This window comes from Pseudochaenichthys georgianus, chromosome 6, assembly GCF_902827115.2.
Source record: "Pseudochaenichthys georgianus chromosome 6, fPseGeo1.2, whole genome shotgun sequence".
NCBI classification, from domain to species: Eukaryota; Metazoa; Chordata; class Actinopteri; order Perciformes; family Channichthyidae; genus Pseudochaenichthys; species Pseudochaenichthys georgianus.
The window spans coordinates 44,208,004-44,232,202 of NC_047508.1; the positions used below are offsets into that span (position 1 = coordinate 44,208,004).

Sequence of the window (24,199 nt, forward strand, 5' to 3'; positions counted from 1 at the left end):
CAGAAAAGAGGAACACGTGATGAATGTGGTTTCATGCTCGGGTGTTATAATGGTGTGTGTGCAAAGGCTTGAATCCCAGTTCCATCCAGAGGGACTTTCTCCCCCCTTTTTAATTCTCAAAATGTTTCCTTTTTATTTCCCTCTGTCTTCATCTTCTTCTGTTTGTATTCAAACGCTGTCTTTTCGACCCTAATGTCTTTATTAATTATTTCCCCTTAACGTTTCAATAACCGCACACTGACACTGACACTAAAATCATAAAATGTTAACAAATGCCTACATGAAATATAATAGATGATAAAAAAAAAAATGTACACCACAATGCATAAATGCCAGTTTGTTTTGTTAACATGTTACTAAAATATATATTTATTGTGCAAACAAATACAATAAAATGCAAAATAGAGTAAAAGAAGTATGACAACATGAACCCATGACTCTTGGAAAACACAATAAAAACACGTAATTATTTAACTTATTAATATTAATATCTTAACGTCAGTCCCAGGGGCTGCTGTGGAGGAGGTGAGGCCGGTGTGTCTGCGCGTTGTGGGCGTGACACCGCGTCAGGCAGACGGCTGGTCCTCAGTCAGTCAGTCGGTGTGGAGAGGAGCGGACGCGGCGGAGCACCGGGACCCGGGATCTGTACTTCACACACGGACACACCGAGGAGCGGCATGGAGCAGTGAGGGCAAACCGGGACCTGCTCCCCACACATTACGCATTATTCACTGCGAGCTTTTTAACCCAACATGGAGACTACGGGCTGCGTTCTGCTCCTGGCTGCACTCTTCTTCTTCTTCATCATCCTCTTCTCACAACAAGGTAAGCCCAGTTACCCTCACATGACACAAAAGCCCTCAAACCTCCTCTATGTTTCGATTTTGATCAACAAATAGAGGGTTTTTTTTTAACTTCCTGCATCAACTTTGCGGTGATTGCGCAGGTGTGCCTTGTCCAAAGCAGCACGGGAATGTAACCATGCAGTGTTTTGTTAGAATTGGAATTGTTTTATTCCCAGAATGTAATCAGTCATGCGTAACGCGTTGTGCATCTTTTTGAATACGCTAAAAAAAAAACGAATCCAAATGTGTTTTTTCAACAAAGCAAAGATATATTTTCTCATGTTTCTGAAGTTTTTTTTTTGTGGGTAATCATTGTCTGTGCTGTGGGACCGCAGATTAAAACGTTCTCCGAGGCGCAGGGCGTCACATATCAGCTGCCAACCGGAGCTGTCAAGCATGAAAAGAGAAGTTTGGACACGGTAGTCTGACTGGCTGATTAAGGGGTGTCAGGGGCTCCATATATGGCAACAACAACCGCAGTAATCCCATCATGCTGCACAGGAACAGATACCATCCCATCCCTGCACACAACATGCATTTTTGTAAGACTTTTATGGTGTGTAGGAGAGAGGGAAGATATGTTGCAATGTCTCAGAGTGTTTGGAGACCTGCGTGTCTGCTGTTAAAGTCAATTGGCTTCAGGGTTGATTGGTGTCTGTTTTGGAGTGCTCCGACCTGCGGTTAGCACAACAGAAGGGAGGTATTTTTTTTTTTTTTAAATGACATGTTGAGAAACATCCTGCTTTATGGCAGCCATGAATTTTTCAAGAGTTGGTTTTTGGATACTTTAAATACTGTTTTGTTTCTGAGATGTTGTGAGGAAATGCTAGAAGTGGCCATGTTTTCTCTCTGGGCAAATATGACCAATGTGTTTCAGCACCAAGGCTGAAATTACACTTATTTGGAACATTATACTTTAAGATATTTAACAAAAACATATTTAAGTTGACAAATAAAGCCCCAGTTGCAATCGTACAATAACTTTTACTTAACAAAGAAGTCTGAAATTGGCAAAATCCTTATTCAAATCAGAAATGGTGTGATATGAATAAAAGTCTGATTCAGTGCTGAACAATTAATCAGAAACCTCTAATTGAGATTATTTCTAACTAACATTGTGATAAGATTGACGATAAAAGAGAACAAATCTTTATTTAAATCAGAAATAGTCTGATGTACTCAAATACAAATGTGATTTCAGGCTGAGCGATTAAAAATTAATGATATAGGAGGGATCGATCACTTTGGCATCATTATTCTGCCCGTCCAAAAGCCATTTTTCCGTTTATTCCGACACCACTTGAATGCAGCACAAACGCCCCATCTTGCACTGTTAGCGAAAGGGAAACATACCTCGTATATCTGCCATTATTATTTGTATCTGCTCCAAATTGTAAAGGCTTCTCTCTTCGCTCTTGCTTCACCATTTCACCAAATGTTGTGAAACTCTGACAAGAAGTTTTTCCTGTAATCCTGCTGACACATCATTTCTTCGGTGAAGTTAATAGGGCAGAGCTAAGCTAATTAGCGACTTGTTAACACATTAGCTGCTAATTTACTTTATCAATTAGCCGCGTAAGTGGATTTTAGCACCTGAATGTGCAAGAATTCAACCACAAATCCACAGCTTGCGTGTTAAAGACTATTTCAGTGAGTATTGAGATTAAGGGGCGTTAATCAGAGGACCGGATGATTCTCGCCACGAGCTCCATTTGGTCGTTTTCTGCTTCATGGTATTCAACAGCCAATGGAGTCTGGCCAGTGATGGTATTTTAAATGTTATAATATCCTTTTTTTCTGAGCACCTTAAAGGCATCTTGTCCATGTTTCTACTAGAGCAGGGGTGTCAAACTCAATTTCATCGCGGGCCACATCAGCATTATGGTTGCACTCAAAGGGCCGGTTGTAACTTTAAGACTATATACAGTTTTTTAAATATACATATATAAATATATCATATATATAAAATAATGTATTATATTACATCATTGCCTCTGCATTGGATTATCATCGGATAGGGTAATAACCTCATAATTAACTACGTCTGAAAGCAGAAGTCTAGGGCAAGTCTCTTCAGTGCGTATGTCCCAAAATGATTTAAAAAGAAAAGCCAAATTCTGGAGAAAAAAGAAATAGAAGTGACATTTTGAAATAAAAATCTAATTCTGAGAAAAAGGAATTCTATGAAAAAATGCATATTTTGAAGAAAAAAAGGCAAATTCTGAGAAAAAGGTCATATTTGAGATGCATTGTGGGACATGTAGTTTATGGGCAACGTGCTTCTGTAGCATGTAACCGTATAATAAACATATTATATTCTTTGCAAGCTCTTGTGGGGCCACATAAAATGAAGTCGCGGGCCGAATGTGGCCCCCGGGCCTTGAGTTTGACACCCCTGGGGGAAACGGCAGTTGTCGGCCATGTGTTTTGCAGTCGTTTGATTTGGTGACTTAGTTTTGGTCTCCGCAATACATGATACATGTCATACTCAAACCCGTCATGCTTCAAACACTCAAACCCAGGATGCATCTTTCTGTATGTTTAACAACAAAGATACTCTCGATGTTGTGCATTCTGAAGACGCCTCTCCTTAAACCCATCCTGACATTATTGGTATCTTTTTGAACTCCAACACGTCAAGTAGAATGTTTCTCCATTTGCATTGGGTTTGTATTCAGGGACCCACCGGTGCGTCCTTCGGGGTCCAAAAGCGTTGGGAAGCCAGGGCAGATGAATCGGGATTTGTCTCCATAAGCCTGAACACAGGAAGGGGTTTCCAGCTCCTGATCCTCCGGTGCAGTCGCTGCGTGCCAGAAAGACACTGATCTGCTTGGTTGAATCTTTTCGGGGGGTGAAACAAAGATTAGGGGGTAAACGAATCTGGTCGCAGCCTGTTTTCAGGATTGTGAAAGCTTTTGTGCCGGGATGTGGACGGTTCGGTACCTGCAGAAGGCCTCCTCCCTTTTGGGGCTTCTTAAAAATGAAGCAGGTGCCATATATTCGACGGAGGAAGGAAAAGACACGAGGAGAAATCTCAGCACCATCTGTCCTCCCTAAAGATATTTGTGAATGGGCAGTGCCAGCCGTGCCCTTGTTGTCTAACGGAGTCTGCTGACAGATGGCCGTCACAGTCGGCAGGCTGTCAGTCAAACTCATGCAGAGGGAGGTGGGGGGGGGGGATCCATGTGATGCCTACCGGAAACATTTCAGTCTTTTTGTAATATACTCATTTTCCCCAGTTTGTCTGAAAGCCCATTTTGGAAAAGGAAGGCTGTGGGAGAGTGTGTCGGCTAGCCTTTAAAGGTCCCCTATTATACTGTCTTTCATCAATATATCAGGTCTCAGATATATCCAGAGCTTGTCTCTGATTGGCTGAAACACCAAACAGATCATTGCAGCATTACCCATAATCCTCTCTGTTTCAGCCCTGTTTCCAAAGTGCTGATTCTCTGTCTGTGACTTTAGATGAAAACAAGGAGCCCCTCCCCACGCCCCTCTGAGAGACATTTGGTTACAAAGAACTCAATGGAGCTCTAGAGGAGATTCAGGTGATAAGGGGGGGGGGGGGGGTTACCTTGTTGCTGATTGGCTAATGGTTACACAAGACAACACATCGTTATGACATCATCAAGTGGCCAAAATCTGATCAGTTCATTTTCAGACAGGTTTTTATAGAAATGGATCAAAAAGAGAGAAAATCTTTGTTCCTGAAACTTTCAGAGTCTCTTTCCACAGAGGGGACACATGTTGATGTAGAAGAGACATGAAGAAGAGGGGACACATGTTGATGAAGAAGAGACATGGAGAAGAGGGGACACATGTTGATGAAGAAGAGACATGGAGAAGAGGGGACACATGTTGATGTAGAAGAGACATGAAGAAGAGGGGACACATGTTGATGTAGAAGAGACATGGAGAAGAGGGGACACATGTTGGTGTAGAAGAGACATGGAGAAGAGGGGACACATGTTGATGTAGAAGAGACATGGAGAAGAGGGGACACATGTTGATGTAGAAGAGACATGAAGAAGAGGGGACACATGTTGATGTAGAAGAGACATGGAGAAGAGGGGACACATGTTGATGTAGAAGAGACATGAAGAAGAGGGGACACATGTTGATGTAGAAGAGACATGAAGAAGAGGGGACACATGTTGATGTAGAAGAGACATGAAGAAGAGGGGACACATGTTGATGTAGAAGAGACATGGAGAAGAGGGGACACATGTTGATGTAGAAGAGACATGAAGAAGAGGGGACACATGTTGATGTAGAAGAGACATGGAGAAGAGGGGACACATGTTGATGTAGAAGAGACATGAAGAAGAGGGGACACATGTTGATGTAGAAGAGACATGAAGAAGAGGGGACACATGTTGATGTAGAAGAGACATGAAGAAGAGGGGACACATGTTGATGTAGAAGAGACATGAAGAAGAGGGGACACATGTTGATGTAGAAGAGACATGGAGAAGAGGGGACACATGTTGATGTAGAAGAGACATGAAGAAGAGGGGACACATGTTGATGTAGAAGAGACATGAAGAAGAGGGGACACATGTTGATGTAGAAGAGACATGAAGAAGAGGGGACACATGTTGATGTAGAAGAGACATGGAGAAGAGGGGACACATGTTGATGTAGAAGAGACATGAAGAAGAGGGGACACATGTTGATGTAGAAGAGACATGAAGAAGAGGGGACACATGTTGATGTAGAAGAGACATGAAGAAGAAGGGACACATGTTGATGTAGAAGAGACATGAAGAAGAGGGGACACATGTTGGTGTAGAAGAGACATGGAGAAGAGGGGACACATGTTGATGTAGAAGAGACATGAAGAAGAGGGGACACATGTTGATGTAGAAGAGACATGAAGAAGAGGGGACACATGTTGATGTAGAGGAGACATGAAGAAGAGGGGACACATGTTGATGTAGAAGAGACATGATGTAGAAGAGACATGGAGAAGAGGGGACACATGTTGATGTAGAAGAGACATGGAGAAGAGGGGACACATGTTGATGTAGAAGAGACATGGAGAAGAGGGGACACATGTTGATGTAGAAGAGACATGGAGAAGAGGGGACACATGTTGATGTAGAAGGAACATGAAGAAGAGGGGACACATGTTGATGTAGAGGAGACATGGAGAAGAGGGGACACATGTTGATGTAGAAGAGACATGAAGAAGAGGGGACACATGTTGATGTAGAAGAGACATGGAGAAGAGGGGACACATGTTGATGTAATAGAGACATGAAGAAGAGGGGACACATGTTGATGTAGAAGAGACATGGAGAAGAGGGGACACATGTTGGTGTAGAAGAGACATGGAGAAGAGGGGACACATGTTGATGTAGAAGAGACATGAAGAAGAGGGGACACATGTTGATGTAGAAGAGACATGAAGAAGAGGGGACACATGTTGATGTAGAAGAGACATGAAGAAGAGGGGACACATGTTGATGTAGAGGAGACATGAAGAAGAGGGGACACGTGTTGATGTAGAAGAGACATGGAGAAGAGGGGACACGTGTTGATGTAGAAGAGACATGAAGAAGAGGGGACACATGTTGATGTAGAAGAGACATGAAGAAGAGGGGACACATGTTGATGTAGAAGAGACATGGAGAAGAGGGGACACATGTTGATGTAATAGAGACATGAAGAAGAGGGGACACATGTTGATGTAGAAGAGACATGAAGAAGAGGGGACACATGTTGATGGAGAAGAGACATGAAGAAGAGGGGACACATGTTGATGAAGAGGAGACATGAAGAAGAGGGGACACATGTTGATGTAGAAGAGACATGAAGAAGAGGGGACACATGTTGATGTAGAAGAGACATGGAGAAGAGGGGACACATGTTGATGTAGAAGAGACATGGAGAAGAGGGGACACATGTTGATGTAGAAGAGACATGAAGAAGAGGGGACACATGTTGATGTAGAAGAGACGTGAAGAAGAGGGGACACATGTTGATGTAGAAGAGACATGGAGAAGAGGGGACACATGTTGATGTAGAAGAGACATGGAGAAGAGGGGACACATGTTGATGTAGAAGAGACATGGAGAAGAGGGGACACATGTTGATGTAGAAGAGACATGAAGAAGAGGGGACACATGTTGATGTAGAAGAGACATGAAGAAGAGGGGACACATGTTGATGTAGAAGAGACATGAAGAAGAGGGGACACATGTTGATGTAGAAGAGACATGAAGAAGAGGGGACACATGTTGATGTAGAAGAGACATGGAGAAGAGGGGACACATGTTGATGTAGAAGAGACATGGAGAAGAGGGGACACATGTTGATGTAGAAGAGACATGAAGAAGAGGGGACACATGTTGATGTAGAAGAGACATGAAGAAGAGGGGACACATGTTGATGTAGAAGAGACATGAAGAAGAGGGGACCAAACGCTGCAAATACAAAACGCTGCAAGAAGCTCAAAACACAACGGAGACCAGGGGACACTAAAGAGCGACGCACACAGCTGGGAGACCAGGGGACGCTAAAGAGTGATGCACACATCTGGGAGACCAGGGGACACTAAAGAGCGACGCACACAGCAGGGAGACCAGGGGACACTAAAAAGTGACGCACACAGCTGGGAGACCAGGGGACACTAAAGAGCGACGCACACAGCTGGGAGACCAGGGGACACTAAAGAGTGACGCTCACAGCTGGGAGACCAGGGGACACTAAAGAGTGACGCACACAGCTGGGAGACCAGGGGACACTAAAGAGTGACGCACACAGCTGGGAGACCAGGGGACACTAAAGAGTGACGCACACAGCTGGGAGACCAGGGGACACTAAAGAGTGACGCACACAGCTGGGAGACCAGGGGACACTAAAGAGTGACGCACACAGCTGGGAGACCAGGGGACACTAAAGAGCGACGCACACAGCTGGGAGACCAGGGGACACTAAAGAGTGACGCTCACAGCTGGGAGACCAGGGGACACTAAAGAGTGTTTTAGCCCATGTGTGTTTTCAGCGAGTTTCTCCTAAAGTAGTAGGAACACCTGTCAGTTTGCCTCGATTGGATTCAATCAACAAAAAAACTTGGTTAGGTTTGAGATGCGATGTGTTTTGGCTTTGGGTAAAGCCTGGTGCTTTTGGACCCACCCATCCCATCCTCCAACCTTTGCAAACGTTGTCGCTGTTTGTGCTGGTTCACAGTTATTTTGAATACATATACTGTATCTCATACAATTGAGATATTGTAGTGCCGAGACATATGGAGTCAGAGGCGGTGCAAGGAAAGTGCAAGAATCGTAATTTATTCACAAGCTGCAAAGGACATGTTGTCGGGTCGCAGCCCGGGTCGACAAGAGACAGAGCCAAGAGGGCACACCTATTTATAGGTAACCCATAACATGTCCGTGTGGGAACAATAACCGCAACTGTAGTTCCAAGTTTGAATTATGACCCAGTGGTTAAATAGGTGGTCACCACACAAGCCCCCCCAGAATTCAAACATGGCAAAAAAATATATCCCCACGTCCGTGGAGGAAACATCACAAGGGCCGAGGAGGGTGGGGCCGCAGGTGAGGACCGGGCCATGGAACGGGCCACGAAAGGGGGCCGCAGGAGAGGGCAGGGGCCCTAACGAGGGCGGGGGCACCCACACCGAGGGCGGGCCGTCGTAAGGGGGCCGCACTAGGTGTTGCGGAGAACCCAGCAGGAAAGAGGGCAACCCGGCCGCAGGCAGACGCACAACGGCGGCGGGCATGAAGTCCTCGGCAGGCGTCGAGGTATCCCCGGAAGAGAGGAGCAGTCCCCCCGGGAGGAAGGAGCACAACCCGGCCGCAGGCAGACGTGCCGCGGCGGCGGGCATGAAGTCCTCAGCAGGTGCTGAGGCATCACCGGGAAGCAGGAGAGGCCAGACAGGGTCCCGGAGCGCGCCACCCATGGGCCGATGGAGCATGGGCGACGTCCGGAACTGTCGAGGCGAGAGGGGGTCCAGGAGTGCACCACCCAGGCGTCGATGATACCGTGAGTGGCGTCTGGAACCGCCGTCGAGGTGGTGAAAAAAATGAGTGTCCACACGAGGTCAACCGGCTGGTCGAACCTCCTCTCCGGCACCGGAAAGAATTGTCAACAGTCAGATGTTAACAGAAATATGTCGACAGCCGTTAACAGCTAGCCGTTAGCCGCTAGCTGGCAGCCATGGGCAGCTGCTAGCTGTCGTTAGCCCCTCGTGGTTAGCCGCTAGTCGTCGTCAGCTAGCGCAGCCTGGACGTGCAGCCGCACGCCCCGAAGAAACAAGCCCACGAGGTAGCAATCGGGTTGCTGGTCGACCCAGCAGGTCGTGCATCGTCCCCCTGCTGGTTGGAAAGCCGATGCGGGAACGGCGAGCAACGTCCCCAGCTCTTCTGCGGGGCGCGCACCGAGCCTCAGTCCGCGTGCCGGTGGCAGCCACGGACGATTCCAAAAATCCCCGGCATTTCGAGAAAGAAACATGAGTTCCTTTTGCCGTGTTCGGGTCCGTCCCGGAAACTTCTCGAGACTTGTCAGGGTCACCAGTGTAGTGCCGAGAGATATGGAGTCAGAGGCGGTGCAAGGAAAGTGCAAGAATCGTAATTTATTCACAAGCTGCAAAGGACATGTTGTCGGGATCGCAGCCCGGGTCGACAAGAGAGAGAGCTAAGAGGGCACACACTATTTATAGGTAACCCATAACATGTCCGTGTGGGAACAATAACCGCAACTGTAGTTCCAAGTTTGAATTATGTCCCAGTGGTTAAATAGGTGGTCACCACAATATACTGAATTACGGACGACGGCTTTAACCATCCGAAACTCAATTTGATTATTACCGTACTTCTCGGACTATAAAGCGCACCTGCATATGAGCCGCAGCAGCTAACCTGTCCGTCTGTCTTGCTCTCGTTCTGTCTCTCGGTTCCACTTTTACTTTGGCGCGCTACCTGTCTCACTCTTTTCCGGCCTCCAGCTTTTCCTGCTGGAGCCCGCCGCTTAGAGGTGGCGGGCGCGGACCGGTCCTAGAGCCCATAGAGTTAAAGGTGGTTAATTTTACCTGTAAAATCCATAGATTTAGGAGGTTCCCTAGTGGCCGTTAGCGGTACAAACAAAATGGGGGAAAAAGTAGTCCGAAAAGTACGGTACTTCATCATTTGAAATCTGCTGCGCTGAATAACCTGATCCTAATTGGAGGCATCTTGCTTGGTATTGCCATAATTAACACCCCCTAAACACTATACAGGGGCAGGTGTTAAGTCTTGTGCAAATACTCTGGCACATGCCCTTGGATTTGAAGTGTTTCTAACAAAACAAAGACGGCAGGAAAAGAACAATGGCAGTGAAATCAATGTGTTGGGCAGAATAAATGCTCTGTAGTGCTTACTTTCAGTGATGCAAAGTTTCCCCCCCTTTACTTTCACCGGTGTGTTTTACTGCTCTTACATTAACTCAATGTGTCTGACTACTGGTTTACATGAAACACCGCAATGAGTACCCCAAGAACGGATATTGAAATGTTTTCCAACATGATGTCTAAAGCCCTTCAATAGTGTTTTATTGTCAGAGTTTATAGATGTTTTATCTTCACGGCCTACTGTATATGTTCTGCTTTTCAATGTTGCTTTAATTCTATTTTGAGATGTTTACATTCTAGTATTGTTTATTTCTACGTATATGCAATGCCTTGTGTTGTTGTTTTTATGCTGCTGCAACTCAAACATTTCCCAAATTGGGATCAATAAATTACTTCTTATCTTATTAACTGATGGAGGGACATCATCTAGGGCAGTGACCATCAACTGGCGGCCCGCCGGTCACATCCGGCCCGCCAGACATTCTCATCCGGGTGGCGTTGGCGGAGTGGCTAGTGCGTTCACTCCCCACTAATTTTTTTGTTTACAATGTCTTGTGAGTAAAGTGCAGTACCGGAGTTCAACAGAGAGGCAGCAGCTGACTGCAGTAGCCTGCGTACTGCGTAGCCTTCCCTGCCCTGAAGAAGAGGTGATCCTTCGTTAGAGTCTGCTTTATGGGCTCTGCAGCAGCCCCGCTGCGAGGCTCCGGCGAGTTGACCTGAGCGTGTTCCACTTCCCCCCGGTCAACAACTTCTATATATATAAAAATCGCTGGCCCCCGAAAGTGCCTCTTGGATTAATTGTAGCCCTTGGTCAAATGTAGTACCTCTGATCTAGGGTTACCCATCATGTCTTATGGTGGTCATTTTGAATGGGAATATCATAGGAGATAGAATGTTGATTAAACCACACACAATTAAATGAAAGTGGGGATCGGCAATTTGATATGTTCAGATGCCTACTGTGGAGGATATCCTGAGGCCTTGAGGCAATCAAATGTAAAACACAATATTTACGATTGTTGATGAAGTCGTAAATATGTCAGATTTGACCCGAACAATAGGACAGCCTAAGTCTAAACTAGAAGCATCATAATGCCTATAGATCAGTGTTTCTCAAACTTTTTCATACCAAGGACCACTTAACCAATAAAAAAACACTCGCGGACCACCTAACTCCACAAATATCCCAAAACACATCGTTTTTCTAGAACAGATTATAAATCGCCTGGAAATGGTACAAACAAGTGGCAACATGTGTGACGAAGGTGTTGCCCTGAGCTTTATCATGCAATAGAAAGTGAAACTTAAGCTCGTTCCATTGCGGAGATATTCCCGCGAGAGTGCGGAAAACTTAAATGTATTTATTTCAAATGTGAAATGTTACCAATATACTCACGGACCACACTTTGAGAAGCACTGCTATAGAGAGGCGAAGTCCCTCCCTTTCCGGGGGAGCTCCATGGGACCTTATTTAGAAAAAAGTATGTATTGAAGTCAATGGAGAGACAAAGATTATCTTTCGATCCCGTTTGAATTGTGCAACGAATTACACATATGTTTGTCAAAAAATGGTGTGAAACGCTTAATGAACTACATCTCTGGTCTCGCAGACTCTCACAACAACACACGTCACCAAGATGGCCGTCACTACTGTCTTGTCAACAAAAGGATTGACTACCCTCACGATCACCACAAGGAAACACGTCCAGAAGAACGTCATGCAAAGCTGCCTGCCTTCGATTCTCTTTGAACTGCCTGGTCTTTTTAATGTTTAATGTCAACCATTTGTGCAGATAGCGTGAAGTACAAAAGATCACCGATGCTAATGTAGCGTTAGCGTTTCTGCCCCGGGCTTAAATGGTGTATTATAGAATGATCACACCGGTGACAGTACTCTTCAAAGGGTTCACAAAATATGACTACCACTCTTACTGTTTAACATGTTGGGTTACTTGATGTTACTTCATATTAAGGCTAATAAAAATGACAAGGCTGTAATGCTAACTAACGTGCTAGCTACTAGCTAGGTAGCTAACTTGATCCAGCCACTCCTGGTCCTTTCATCAGATGGGAAGCGAAAGAACGAGCAAGACCCATTGCTGGTATGATAACAACCTGGTTCTAAGCACACAGGCATCTTGTTAAAGTTATCTTATCTTAGCCAGTGCCATAAAAATAGATTCTATCTATATGGCGCTGATCTTGGCTATCTCTTAGTGGAGGAAAACGATTGTGACATCACTTACGCGACTCTGGGATTTGTAGTCTTTCTAGTTGTGTTTTACATAGTCTTATATTTCAACAGTTTTACGACAAACTGTCACTTTTTTGACATTTTTTGATTTTTTAAGATTGACAAACATCATATGTGTAATTCTTGGCACAATTCAAACGGGATAGAAAGATACGTTTTCTCTCTCCATTGACTTCAATACATTATTTTTCCGAAATAAGGTCCCATGGACCGGAAGTAGATGGGCGTGACTTTGCCACTCTATGTGGATAATGATCAATCTATCTAATATTGCTCATAATATCACAATTCAAACGCAAGTCAATACGAGCCCGATTTCTTCTTTTCTTTCCCCAAATCGTACACACGGGAACACACGCTGCTCCAAAAACAAGTTAAACGATAATGAAAACAAGCTGTTTTCACTTGAAATAAGTTCAAAGATCTGCCAGTAGAACAAGTGGACATTTGCTTGGTAAGATTTCTTGAAATAAGACGGGATATTTAGATAAATCAGATCTTGTAATTAGCGGGCGAACTTATTTTGAACTATATTTGACCAGAATCAGGAAATGTTGTTACAAAATAAGACGCGAAACTTTTCTGATGTTGATTTTCTAGCAAATATGTAAAAAAAATATGCGTTTCATCTTGAGATAAATTACATGTTACTTGTTAGACTTTTATCCAAAGTGACTAACATACTCAGTACTGTGGGCTGAAAGTGTCTCAGGGACACAACAACATGCAGGGGGGTTTGAACCTGTGACCCCCTGATCCGAACACCAACGCACTAGACCACTGCGCCACACGCCTCCCAGATACGACTCAAAATAAGATTGTTTGACTTAACAAGATGAGCCATTGTCTAAAAACAAGACCCGATATCTCAGTGCAGTCACTTCTGAAGTTTTTATGTCGAGACATATTCTGACTAGATATTAGACGAATATACTTGGCAAGATTTCAAGTTTTTGTAGTGCAGCCTTCGTGTTTCTTATAACCTTCTCTGTCGTTTTTATCCCTCCATCTCTCTGGACTCGCTGCCCCACTGATAGTCTTAATAGAGGACACCCACACACACACACACACACACACACACAAAAAAGAAGCAGATTTCCAGTCGTGGGGGTATTTGATGACCAGATTAGTGGGAATTAGGCTCAACTGCATTCACTCAGGGCATAAACAGGGGCCACGGTTGAATCCTCCGAGTCGCCTCTCTTTCTCTCTGAAAAGGGGTCCGGGGTTACGTGGGGAAACATCGGGCGGGAGGTCCCAGCAGAGGTCAGCTGAGGAGGCGCTGCGGTCCCTCGCCGCCTTCCCGGCCGAATTATGCTGTCAGACGGGAGATTTGTTTAGAACAGTGGGAGAGGGGGCAACTACAGCAAGAAGGGAGGTGTAAAGAGGGCAGATTGAGGAGAGAGAGGAGGGGCGGAGGGGGACAGAGAATAGAAGAGGGTGAGGGGTGATTTAAAAAAAAAAGGGGGGGGGAAGCATTTAAGCGTGACGCACGATGGCCAATGTGATTTGTCCCAGTGCCGGCGACAACGATGGCGAGGAGAAGTGTGAGAGCGCAGTGTGAGGAGGGGCACGCACACGCACACACACACAACACCACAAGGTTGGAGGCATAACAGAGCGATGGGTGCAGGTTAAGCAGCACTTGACTTAATTAGTATTCGTTAATATTAACGAAAGTGTGTGTGTGTGTGTGTGGGTGTGTGTGTGGTGTGTGTGTGTGTGTGTGTGTGTGGTGGTGTGGGTGTGTGTGTGGGTGTGTGTGGGTGGTGTGTGTGTGTGTGGGGTGTGTGTGTGTGGTGTGTGTGTGTGTGTGTGTGTGTGTGTGGTGTGTGTGTGTGTGTGTGTGTGTGTGTGTGTGTGTGTGTGTGTGTGTGTGGTGTGTGTGTGTGATGTTGTTTGTGTGTGTGGTGTGTGTGTGTGTGTGTGTGTGTGTGATGTGTGGTGTGTGTGTGTGGGGTGTGTGTGTTGTGTGTGTGGTGTGTGTGTGTGTGTGGGTGTGTGTGTGTGGGTGTGTGTGTGTGTGGTGTGTGTGTGTGTGTGTGTGTGGGTGTGTGTGTTGTGTGTGTGTGTGTGTGTGGGTGTGGGTGTGTGTGTGTGTGTGTGTGTGTGTGTGTGTGTGAGAAACATCTACATTTTATAAAAACCGACAAGTCAAATCAAGCAATCTGATTGGTTCTTAGCTGTGATATTCTGAGTGTATACCACGGGTAGAATTGTAGTTACTTTTTACAACAAGTCAGTATCCCTCCGCGTCTGAGAAACTGGGACAAGACAACAGCGGAGAAGTAACGGGGCAGAAACCCTCCTTTTCACGCAGCGGTCCAGACGAAGACATCAAGGGGGGTTGACATCATTTGGGGGTTGTCGACCCTCTGCTTCGCGTCGGGCCGAACCACGCCCCTTAGCTGTGATATAATGAGCATATACCACGGCCTGTCGTGAGCTATTGCTTAAATATATATTCTGAAATCAGAGCAGACTGGGCTCTGGTTTCAGACAGAGGGTGAACAGAGGTGCTGCAGCACAGGCAGTATGAGAACAAGAAAGAGCTTTTTGAACATTAAAGCATGGAGACACTACATACTGATATACACCTGAACATCAGCAGGAGAGGACTCTTTAAAGTAGAGACACTACATACTGATATACACCTGAACATCAGCAGGAGAGGACTCTTTAAAGTAGAGACACTACACACTGATATACACCTGAGCATCAGCAGGAGGAGAGGGCTTTTAAAGTAGAGACACTACATACTGATATACACCTGGACATCAGCAGGAGAGGACTCTTTAAAGTAGAGACACTACATACTGATATACACCTGGACATCAGCAGGAGAGGACTTTAAAGTAGAGACACTACATACTGATATACACCTGAACATCAGCAGGAGAGGACTCTTTAAAGTAGAGACACTACATACTGATACACCTGAACATCAGCAGGAGAGGACTCTTTAAAGTAGAGACAAATACCACTGATATACACCTGGACATCAGCAGGAGAGGACTCTTTAAAGTAGAGACACTACATACTGATATACACCTGGACATCAGCAGGAGAGGACTCTTTAAAGTAGAGACACTACATACTGATATACACCTGAACATCAGCAGGAGAGGACTCTTTAAAGTAGAGACACTACATACTGATATACACCTGAACATCAGCAAGAAAGTACTTGATCTAACTGCCCATCAGTGGCGGATTTAGGATTGTAGGAGATCCGGGGTTTAGCCCAGGAGTCGTTGGGTTGGGGATTTTTTTTTAAATATTGAAGTTGAAAGCATCAATCTGGTGCACTTTGAGAGCAATATTAACCCTACCTTAATAATACCTTAAAGCGGACAAAAGGCACTGGAGAACACTCACTAACACCCTTTAATGAAGCAAACTAATGCCTTAACTCACTCAAATAGTCGTTTACTTATTAAGGTGAAACGAATGTGCGTAGAGTTTTAAAGGATGCGGATAGTCTCACCTTGATTCTGGCGCATTGCTTATCGTTGTATAGATCTATTCTCATCCACCATCTTTGTTTGTGACGTAAAGAGTGTAAGAGTCACGTTTCTGAATCGGACACTCTGATTGGATGCAGTCACAGCCAATCGGAGTCTGATTCAGAGGGTTGCCTGTCAGTTCCGTTGCTATGGTTCTGTTGTCATGTGTATTGAAACGAGAGCCGGTATAATTCCACGCGCGAAAACAAAATACAAATTGGAATACGTTATTTTAGTGTCTTAAAAGCAGACTGAGGTATGAAGGGTTAACGTTACATCTTAGGATAATTTGTAGTCATGTTCTGAATACATACTAACCTATAAGGGTATACTTCGTGTGGTTACTCCATGTTACTCGCATAACCTTAACGTTACCTCACTCTTTTTCACTTCTTACTCAGTTCAGCCAGAGGCAGAATATCACCATTAGATTAACAACCTGAAACATCATCCATTTCTTGACTGCTGGTGATGACATTGTTGTTGTTGTTTTTTTTAAGTGAAAATCCGGGGCTTTTTACAGAAAACATCCGGGCTTGAGCCCAAGTAGCCCCCCCTAGCGCCGCCACTGCTGCCCATATATCTCTAGGCTTCGTGGCTTTAAGAGTTTCTGAGTTTCTCCATCTTCAATCTTTCTTTACGACTCCATTTTGATCTTCCATCCTCGTCTCTAATCTCCCATTTCTCTCTCCTCTGTCCCGCTTCACAGCTTCCTCCGCCCTGTTGTCCCCATTTCCCCCTTTTCAGAGCCTCATGCCTTCATCCTGCTACTGTCTACCCCTACCCCCCCCCCCCTCACCCCCCTTTATTTAATCCCCCTCCTCATTTGTCTCCTCTTGTTTCAGGGCGGTTGAGGGATGAGGGGTGTTTTTTCTTTTTTTTAATGTGAGCCAACCATCTTGTCTCTGCTGGTGTCCGCCTGGTGATCTGCCACCTTCCCCCCTTCCTCTTCATCATCACCCTCCCCCTTCCTCCTCATCGTTGCCCAACGCCACTGTAATGGATGACGGGTCAGATCCGGGTGGCCCACAAAAAAGAGGGGAGTTTGGTGAGGGGTGGTGGGGGAGAATAAGTGGAGCCCCGTAGAGTAGCTGGTGGAGAGCCATTTGATTTGTCCTCCGAGTGTGTGGTCCCCTCTTCGATTCCTGCATGTTCGATGGTCTCTTGAAACCTCTGAATGCATCGCCCCCGAAATGTGACGCAGAAAAAAAGGCCAGCGATGAAAGGGGGACGCGGGTCCTCTTCTGTAAAAAAAGAAAATGAAATAAAGGGTCAATTCTCCCCCCAATTCAGTAACTGAGGGAGATCTAAGCAGGTGAATGTGAGGACGCGTTATAGGCATGTGTGGGGGGCACGAAGGGATTCAAGGGGCCTCAACAAGGCTGTTCATGTAGAAACGGGACCTTTTACATTCCAGGCATTAGTCTGATCCTTTTAGATGTATTAGTTGAATAATATGTATTTCGGCATAAAGAACACTTTTTTATTTAACAAAAAGACAAAAGGTGCTAATCTTAGATGTTTTTTAGGCACAAGCAGCCTTACAAGACTTTAAAAAGAGTCTTAAAGAGTCCTCTCCTGCTGATGTTCAGGTGTATATCAGTATGTAGTGTCTCTACTTTAAAGAGTCCTCTCCTGCTGATGTTCAGGTGTATATCAGTCTGTAGTGTCTCTACTTTAAAGAGTCCTCTCCTGCTGATGTTCAGGTGTATATCAGTATGTAGTGTCTCTACTTTAAAGAGTCCTCTCCTGCTGATGTTCAGGTGTATATCAGTATGTAGTGTCTCTACTTTAAAGAGTCCTCTCCTGCTGATGTTCAGGTGTATATCAGTATGTAGTGTCTCTACTTGAAAGAGTCCTCTCCTGCTGATGTTCAGGTGTATATCAGTATGTAGTGTCTCTACTTTAAAGAGTCCTCTCCTGCTGATGTTCAGGTGTATATCAGTATGTAGTGTCTCTACTTTAAAGAGTCCTCTCCTGCTGATGTTCAGGTGTATATCAGCATGTAGTGTCTCTACTTTAAAGAGTCCTCTCCTGCTGATGTTCAGGTGTATATCAGTATGTAGTGTCTTTACTTTAAAGAGTCCTCTCCAGCTGATGCTCAGGTCTATATCATATATAGTGTCTCTACTTTAAAGAGTCCTCTCCTGCTGATGTTCAGGTGTATATCAGTATGTAGTGTCTCTACTTTAAAGAGTCCTCTCCTGCTGATGTTCAGGTGTATATCAGTATGTAGTGTCTCTACTTTAAAGAGTCCTCTCCTGCTGATGTTCAGGTGTATATCAGTATGTAGTGTCTCTACTTTAAAGAGTCCTCTCCTGCTGATGTTCAGGTGTATATCAGTATGTAGTGTCTCTACTTTAAAGAGTCCTCTCCTGCTGATGTTCAGGTGTATATCAGTATGTAGTGTCTCTACTTTAAAGAGTCCTCTCCTGCTGATGTCCAGGTGTATATCAGTATGTAGTGTCTCTACTTTAAAGAGTCCTCTCCTGATGATGTTCAGGTGTATATCAGTATGTAGTGTCTCTACTTTAAAGAGTGCTCTCCTGCTGATGTTCAGGTGTATATCAGTATGTAGTGTCTCTACTTTAAAGAGTCATCTCCTGCTGATGTTCAGGTGTATATCAGTATGTAGTGTCTCTACTTTAAAGAGTCATCTCCTGCTGATGTTCAGGTGTATATCAGTATGTAGTGTCTCTACTTTAAAGAGTCCTCTCCTGCTCTTCTTCAGGTGTCAAATCAAATCAAATTTTATTTTTATATCACATTTAAAAACGATTTTCGGTCGAGCCAAAGTGCTGCACATGCAGATAATAAATAACACATTACTACCGATGTAAACGGAAGACAATAAATTACAACAGCAAATATAAAAATCAAACACAGGGAAGTGACATGAGTCGTGCTCTGCTATGATTAGAAGGTCAGGGTGAAGAAGTGACTTTTTAGTTTTGATTTAAAACCCCCAGGGTCTGGGCCGACCTCACCTGGAGGGGCAGAGTGTTCCAGAGCCTGGGGCCAGCCGCCGCGAAGGCTCGGTGCCCTCTGGTTTTTAGCCTGGTTTTAGGCACTACCAGCAGCAGCTGGTCAGCAGACCTTAACGCTCTGGCTGGGGTGTAGCGCTGGAGGGGTTCAGCTATATAGGCCGGAGCCAGCCCATTTAGTGCTTTGAAAACAAATAAAAGGATTTTAAAATCAATTCGGAACCGAATTGGAAGCCAGTGCAATGAGGCCAGAATTGGGGTGATGTGGTCACGCTTTTTGTGGCCAGTGAGAAGACGTGCCGCTGCGTTCTGCACTAGCTGCAGGCGTTTAATTGAGGCCTGGTCCATACCCACGTATAGAGCGTTGCAATAATCGAGTCTCGAGGTCACAAAGGCGTTGATAACTCTCTCCAGGTCTTTGAAAGATAAAAAAGACTTGGTTTTGGCCAATACTCTTAATTTAAAAAAGCAGGATTTCACTACGCTGCTGACCTGCTTGTCGAATTTAAAAGTATTAGTAAAAGTCACTCCAAGATTCATGACCGAGGGGAGGATGTTTGTTTTAAGAGGACCCAGAATGTCAACAGAAGAGGCTGGAGGTTGGGGTCCAAAAAAGATGACCTCAGTCTTGCTCTCGTTGAGGTTAAGAAAATGTCTGCTCAGCCAGGACTTCATTTCTGTCAGGCAATCCATCAACTGCTGTAGTGAGTGTTTGTCATTTCCTTTGAGAGGCAGATAAATCTGAACATCGTCAGCGTAGCAGTGGAAGGGAATGTTACGTTTTCTGAGGATTTAACCTAGGGGCAGTATATACAATAAAAAGAGGATGGGGCCCAGGATAGAGCCTTGGGGAACCCCACAAGTAAGAGGGGCCTTTGCAGAGGAGAAGGCACCTAGCTGCACTGAAAAACTGTGGTCTGTCAGGTAGGACCTGAACCATGCAAGGGCAGAGCCTGTGATGCCAGCAGACTGTTCAAGCCGTGACAACAGGATGCTATGGTCCACTGAGTCGAAGGCAGCTGTTAGGTCTAATAGCACCAGGACAGCCGGGCTACCTAAGTCGGCGGCTAGGAGCAGATCGTTAAAAACTCTTAAAAGGGCTGTTTCAGTGCTGTGCATTGGTTTGAAGCCAGACTGAAACTTTTCATGGATTCCATGTGAGATTAAAAAAGACTGCAGCTGGGCGTAGACTACTCGCTCCAGGGCTTTGGATAAAAAAGGTAGCTGGGAGATGGGCCTAACATTTCCGGGAATTGAGGGGTCGAGATTTTTCTTTTTTAGCAGTGGCTTGACCACAGCATGTTTGAAGGCAGCTGGGACGCAACCTGAGCTAAGAGAGGTGTTTATGACTAATAAAATACTTGCTCCAACTGAATCAAAAACATCTCTGAGAAGGCGAGAGGGAATGCTGTCTGAGGTGCAGTTTGTCGGCCGCAGGTGCTTGACATGCATCCGAGAGAGAAGTGTGGGATACAGGCTCAAAGTGGTCGAGGACAGCAGCGCACAGAAAAGGAGCAGAATGGGGTAGCACTAGTGTGGGCTAGCCTAAGAGCAGATGTAAGAAACCTGTGTATATAGGTTTATTAAAATATGTAGTTTTCTACTTTAAAGAGTCCTCTCCTGCTGATGTTCAGGTGTATATCAGTATGTAGTGTCTCTACTTTAAAGAGTCCTCTCCTGCTGATGTTCAGGTGTATATCAGTATGTAGTGTCTCTACTTTAAAGAGTCCTCTCCTGCTGATGTTCAGTGTATATCAGTATGTAATGTCTCTACTTTAAAGAGTCCTCTCCTGCTGATGTTCAGGTGTATATCAGTATGTAGTGTCTCTACTTTAAAGAGTCATTTTCTGCTGATGTTCAGGTGTATATCAGTATGTAGTGTCTCTACTTTAAAGAGTCCTCTCCTGCTGATGTTCAGGTGTATATCAGTATGTAGTGTCTCTACTTTAAAGAGTCCTCTCCTACTGATGTACAGGTGTATATGAGTATGTAGTGTCTCTACTTTAAAGAGTCCTCTCCTGCTGATGTTCAGGTGTATATCAGTATGTAGTGTCTCTACTTTAAAGAGTCCTCTCCTGCTGATGTTCAGGTGTATATCAGTATGTAGTGTCTCTACTTTAAAGAGTCCTCTCCTGCTGATGTTCAAGTGTATATCAGTATGTAGTGTCTCTACTTTAAAGAGTCCTCTCCTGCTGATGGCTTTGTTGTGATTGGTCAACCTCTCAGAGTTGTCCCGCCCATTAGCCTATCACGTACAATGTGTTGGAGCGCTAGCCTAGAAGCGCGAGTGTTACATAGTGATGTCACAATGTTCTGGAAGTAAACAAAGGAGTCCCAACAAGCACAAAAGACCCTTTTTAACAATCAAAAATGGTGAAAGTCGTCTAATTTCAAATGTTCTTTCTGCACAAGTCGCAGTACAAGACCTTCAAAACAGTCTTTAAGTGACACAGTTATGTTATAAATTAGGAACAATCTAATTAAAGTCAGTTTTATCTACTCTCAGATTTGATCAAGAGGACATCTTTCAACTTGTACTTTCCTGCTGTCTCTCGTTATACATGGGAGACTACAAGTCTCACAGCTCTGAGCGTAACAAAAAAGTGAGATCTTGGCTCCACAGTCCCTTCAATTATCTAAATGACACTTCAATTCTGCATATTTTTACAGTTTTTGGCTTTCCATGTTGTCGAGTGTGTATTTTTTGCAGCAGTTTTAATATCAGACACGTTTTTAATGGTCTCTTTAAGCCTCTGAATGCGAAATGTGGTGCTGAAAAAGACCAGCGATGAAAGGGGATGCAGGTCGGTCAAAGTCCTCCTCCATTTTTACTCCCCCATTCACCAACTGGCGGAGGGGGGGGGGGGGTCTAAGCAGGTGGATGTGGAGACGCTTTGGGCAGATGTTGGCGTGCACAAAGGGAGTGGATGGGCCTCAACAAGGCTTTTCAAGTATTTACCAAACATTTACATTTTACATTTCGGGCATTAGTCTGATCCTCTTATCCAGATCAGCCTCCATTGAGTGCAGCGGGAGAATGAGCTTATCAGCGACATTACAAGCTAATGGTGGCGGGGGGTCGAGGTGTACCGCACTGGGTCAGGACCCCAGAGTCTGCAAAGAAGTGAGAGAAGAAGAAGAAGAAGAAGGAAAAAAGAGCGTAAAAGAGACTAAGATCTGTCGGGTTTTTGCAACAATGTGAAAGACACGACTACAAGTACATCTCGCACAGCATGAATGCGTTGTCAGGTGACTTAGGGGCATAGAAGCCTTTTATACAAAAGTAAATATAACAAATAAAATGTCTATTTATTTACACATCCTGTTTCCACAAAGCAACAGTGGAGACATTTTTGTGTCCACCTGAAGACAATATGTGTCCTATTTTTAGCTCCGTTTTTGGTCTCCACCACCTCCCGAAGGCAGAATCTGTCTCTGTACCTGCTGTGTGTTGCATTTCTTTCCGGTAAGATATTGCTGGCAGGGCGTTTGGGAGACCCTCATTTCATTATTTATCCAAAAAGTGCCCCTGTGACTTTTTATACAATATCTGGACGACATACTACCTGCTGTTGTTTGGCAGATTAGCTTCGCAAATTAGCTTTTTATCGTCTGTTCATGCTACTATTTCTTTGTTTAACATTATTATATTCTTATTTATTCTCTCCCACTTTGTATGACTGAGCTTGTTATCGCAATATCTGACTTCCGTAGAGCTTTTGTATGATAGTTTCTGTCTATCAAACAGCCAAAAGCAAGATCCTTTTCCATTTCCTACGATGACATCGCCAGCCCCTTCATGAAAAGTCTAGATATTTCGATTAGAAGCGGCCAATTTCTGCTTAAACAGACAAAATGTATACAGTTGATATGGCATTTGTTATGGTCTTCCTTTTTATTCTAAACAATTAAAGGGGAACGTTGGGATTCTAGCCTTTGCAGACCATTTACATGCACAGAAACTCAAAACATCTGATGAACCACGCATTGAAACATCTTAATGTCTTTTTAAGTACCCAAAGCCTTGCATTTCGACGTGTCATGTCTGAAGGGAAACACCTGAAGACTCTGCAGATGTCGGCAATCAGAGCAGATGTTTCCTCCTCTTCCTCCTCCTCCTCTTCCTCCTCCTGGTTCTCCTCAGAGCGAGGCCTCAGGTTGTGTTGAAGGAATTTTGAGTAAAAAGCAGCTGCACTTTTCTCATGTCTGCACGGTGAAAGGTTAATCCTGCAAGTCTGTAAAATGCCTGATAATTAAAGCAATCTAATTGGAAGCAGATATGAAGTTGTCTTATTGTCCCTGAATGCAGCTGAAGATTGATGAAGAGGATAACTAACAGATGTGCTGTTCGACCCACAGGGGTGAGATTCTGTTTTAAGTTACTGTTCAGATAAGTCGGCAATTTATGGATTTTTTTTTTTGAAAAATCTCCCCTGAGGATATACCGTTACACTCTTTGACTATACATTATATTTACAGTATGTTAAAGGTCCCATGTCATGCTCTTCCGGTTCTTACCCGTCCCCTTGTGTTATGAAGGTTTGTCTGCATGTAAACGGTCTGCAGTCACAAACCCTCAAAGTGCACCCTGTAGCGAGTAGAACTCTAACACAGAGAAGACCTGTCTGTGCTGCCCCTGAACGCCTCGTTGGGGATTTCTCTTTATCCATTGTTTTCTTCTGGGGCCGATTGACTTCACTGAGTCTGGACCAATTGGCACACAGCTATAGAACAATAGGCACACCCTCTGCCAGGGCGGACTCCCGAGCAGCTCAGGAGTCAGCCCCGCGAGGCTCCCGGAGCTGACTCCCGAGCAGCTCAGGAGTCAGCCCCGCGAGGCTCCCGGAGCTGACTCCCGAGCAGCTCAGGAGTCAGCCCCGCGAGGCTCCCGGAGCTGACTCCCGAGCAGCTCAGGAGTCAGCCCCGCGAGGCTCCCGGAGCGGACTCCCGAGCAGCTCAGGAGTCCGCCCCGCGAGGCTCCCGGAGCGGACTCCCGAGCAGCTCAGGAGTCCGCCCCGCGAGGCTCCCGGAGCGGTCAGTGTGAGGTGGATTTCCTGCTGTGTTTCCCTGGATGTTGGATATAGATATACACCAGTAACCCAGCTCCCACTGTCCGCTCCTCGAGCCTCAAAGGGCGGAGCAGCGAGCCCCGCAACGTCCCGCCAACACAGCACCCAGACCCCACGCAGCATTCTCATGTTTGTCATTACTGGTGTCATTTCCTGGTTGCTAACAAACGCCATTGTAACACATACTCA

The 24,199-nt window shown here is 45.1% G+C and overlaps 1 protein-coding gene across 1 annotated transcript in view; it reads left to right on the plus strand.

Moving 5' to 3' along the window:
• Positions 1-530: 530 nt before the first annotated feature.
• The window catches only part of LOC117447926 (receptor-type tyrosine-protein phosphatase zeta-like), a 103,255-nt gene continuing 79,586 nt past the window's right edge, over positions 531-24,199 (plus strand). The window contains exon 1 of the mRNA XM_034084943.2: positions 531-825. Within this exon, the coding sequence (XP_033940834.1) occupies positions 753-825 (73 nt within the window). The 5' untranslated portion in view covers positions 531-752. The remainder of the gene's footprint in view (positions 826-24,199) is intronic.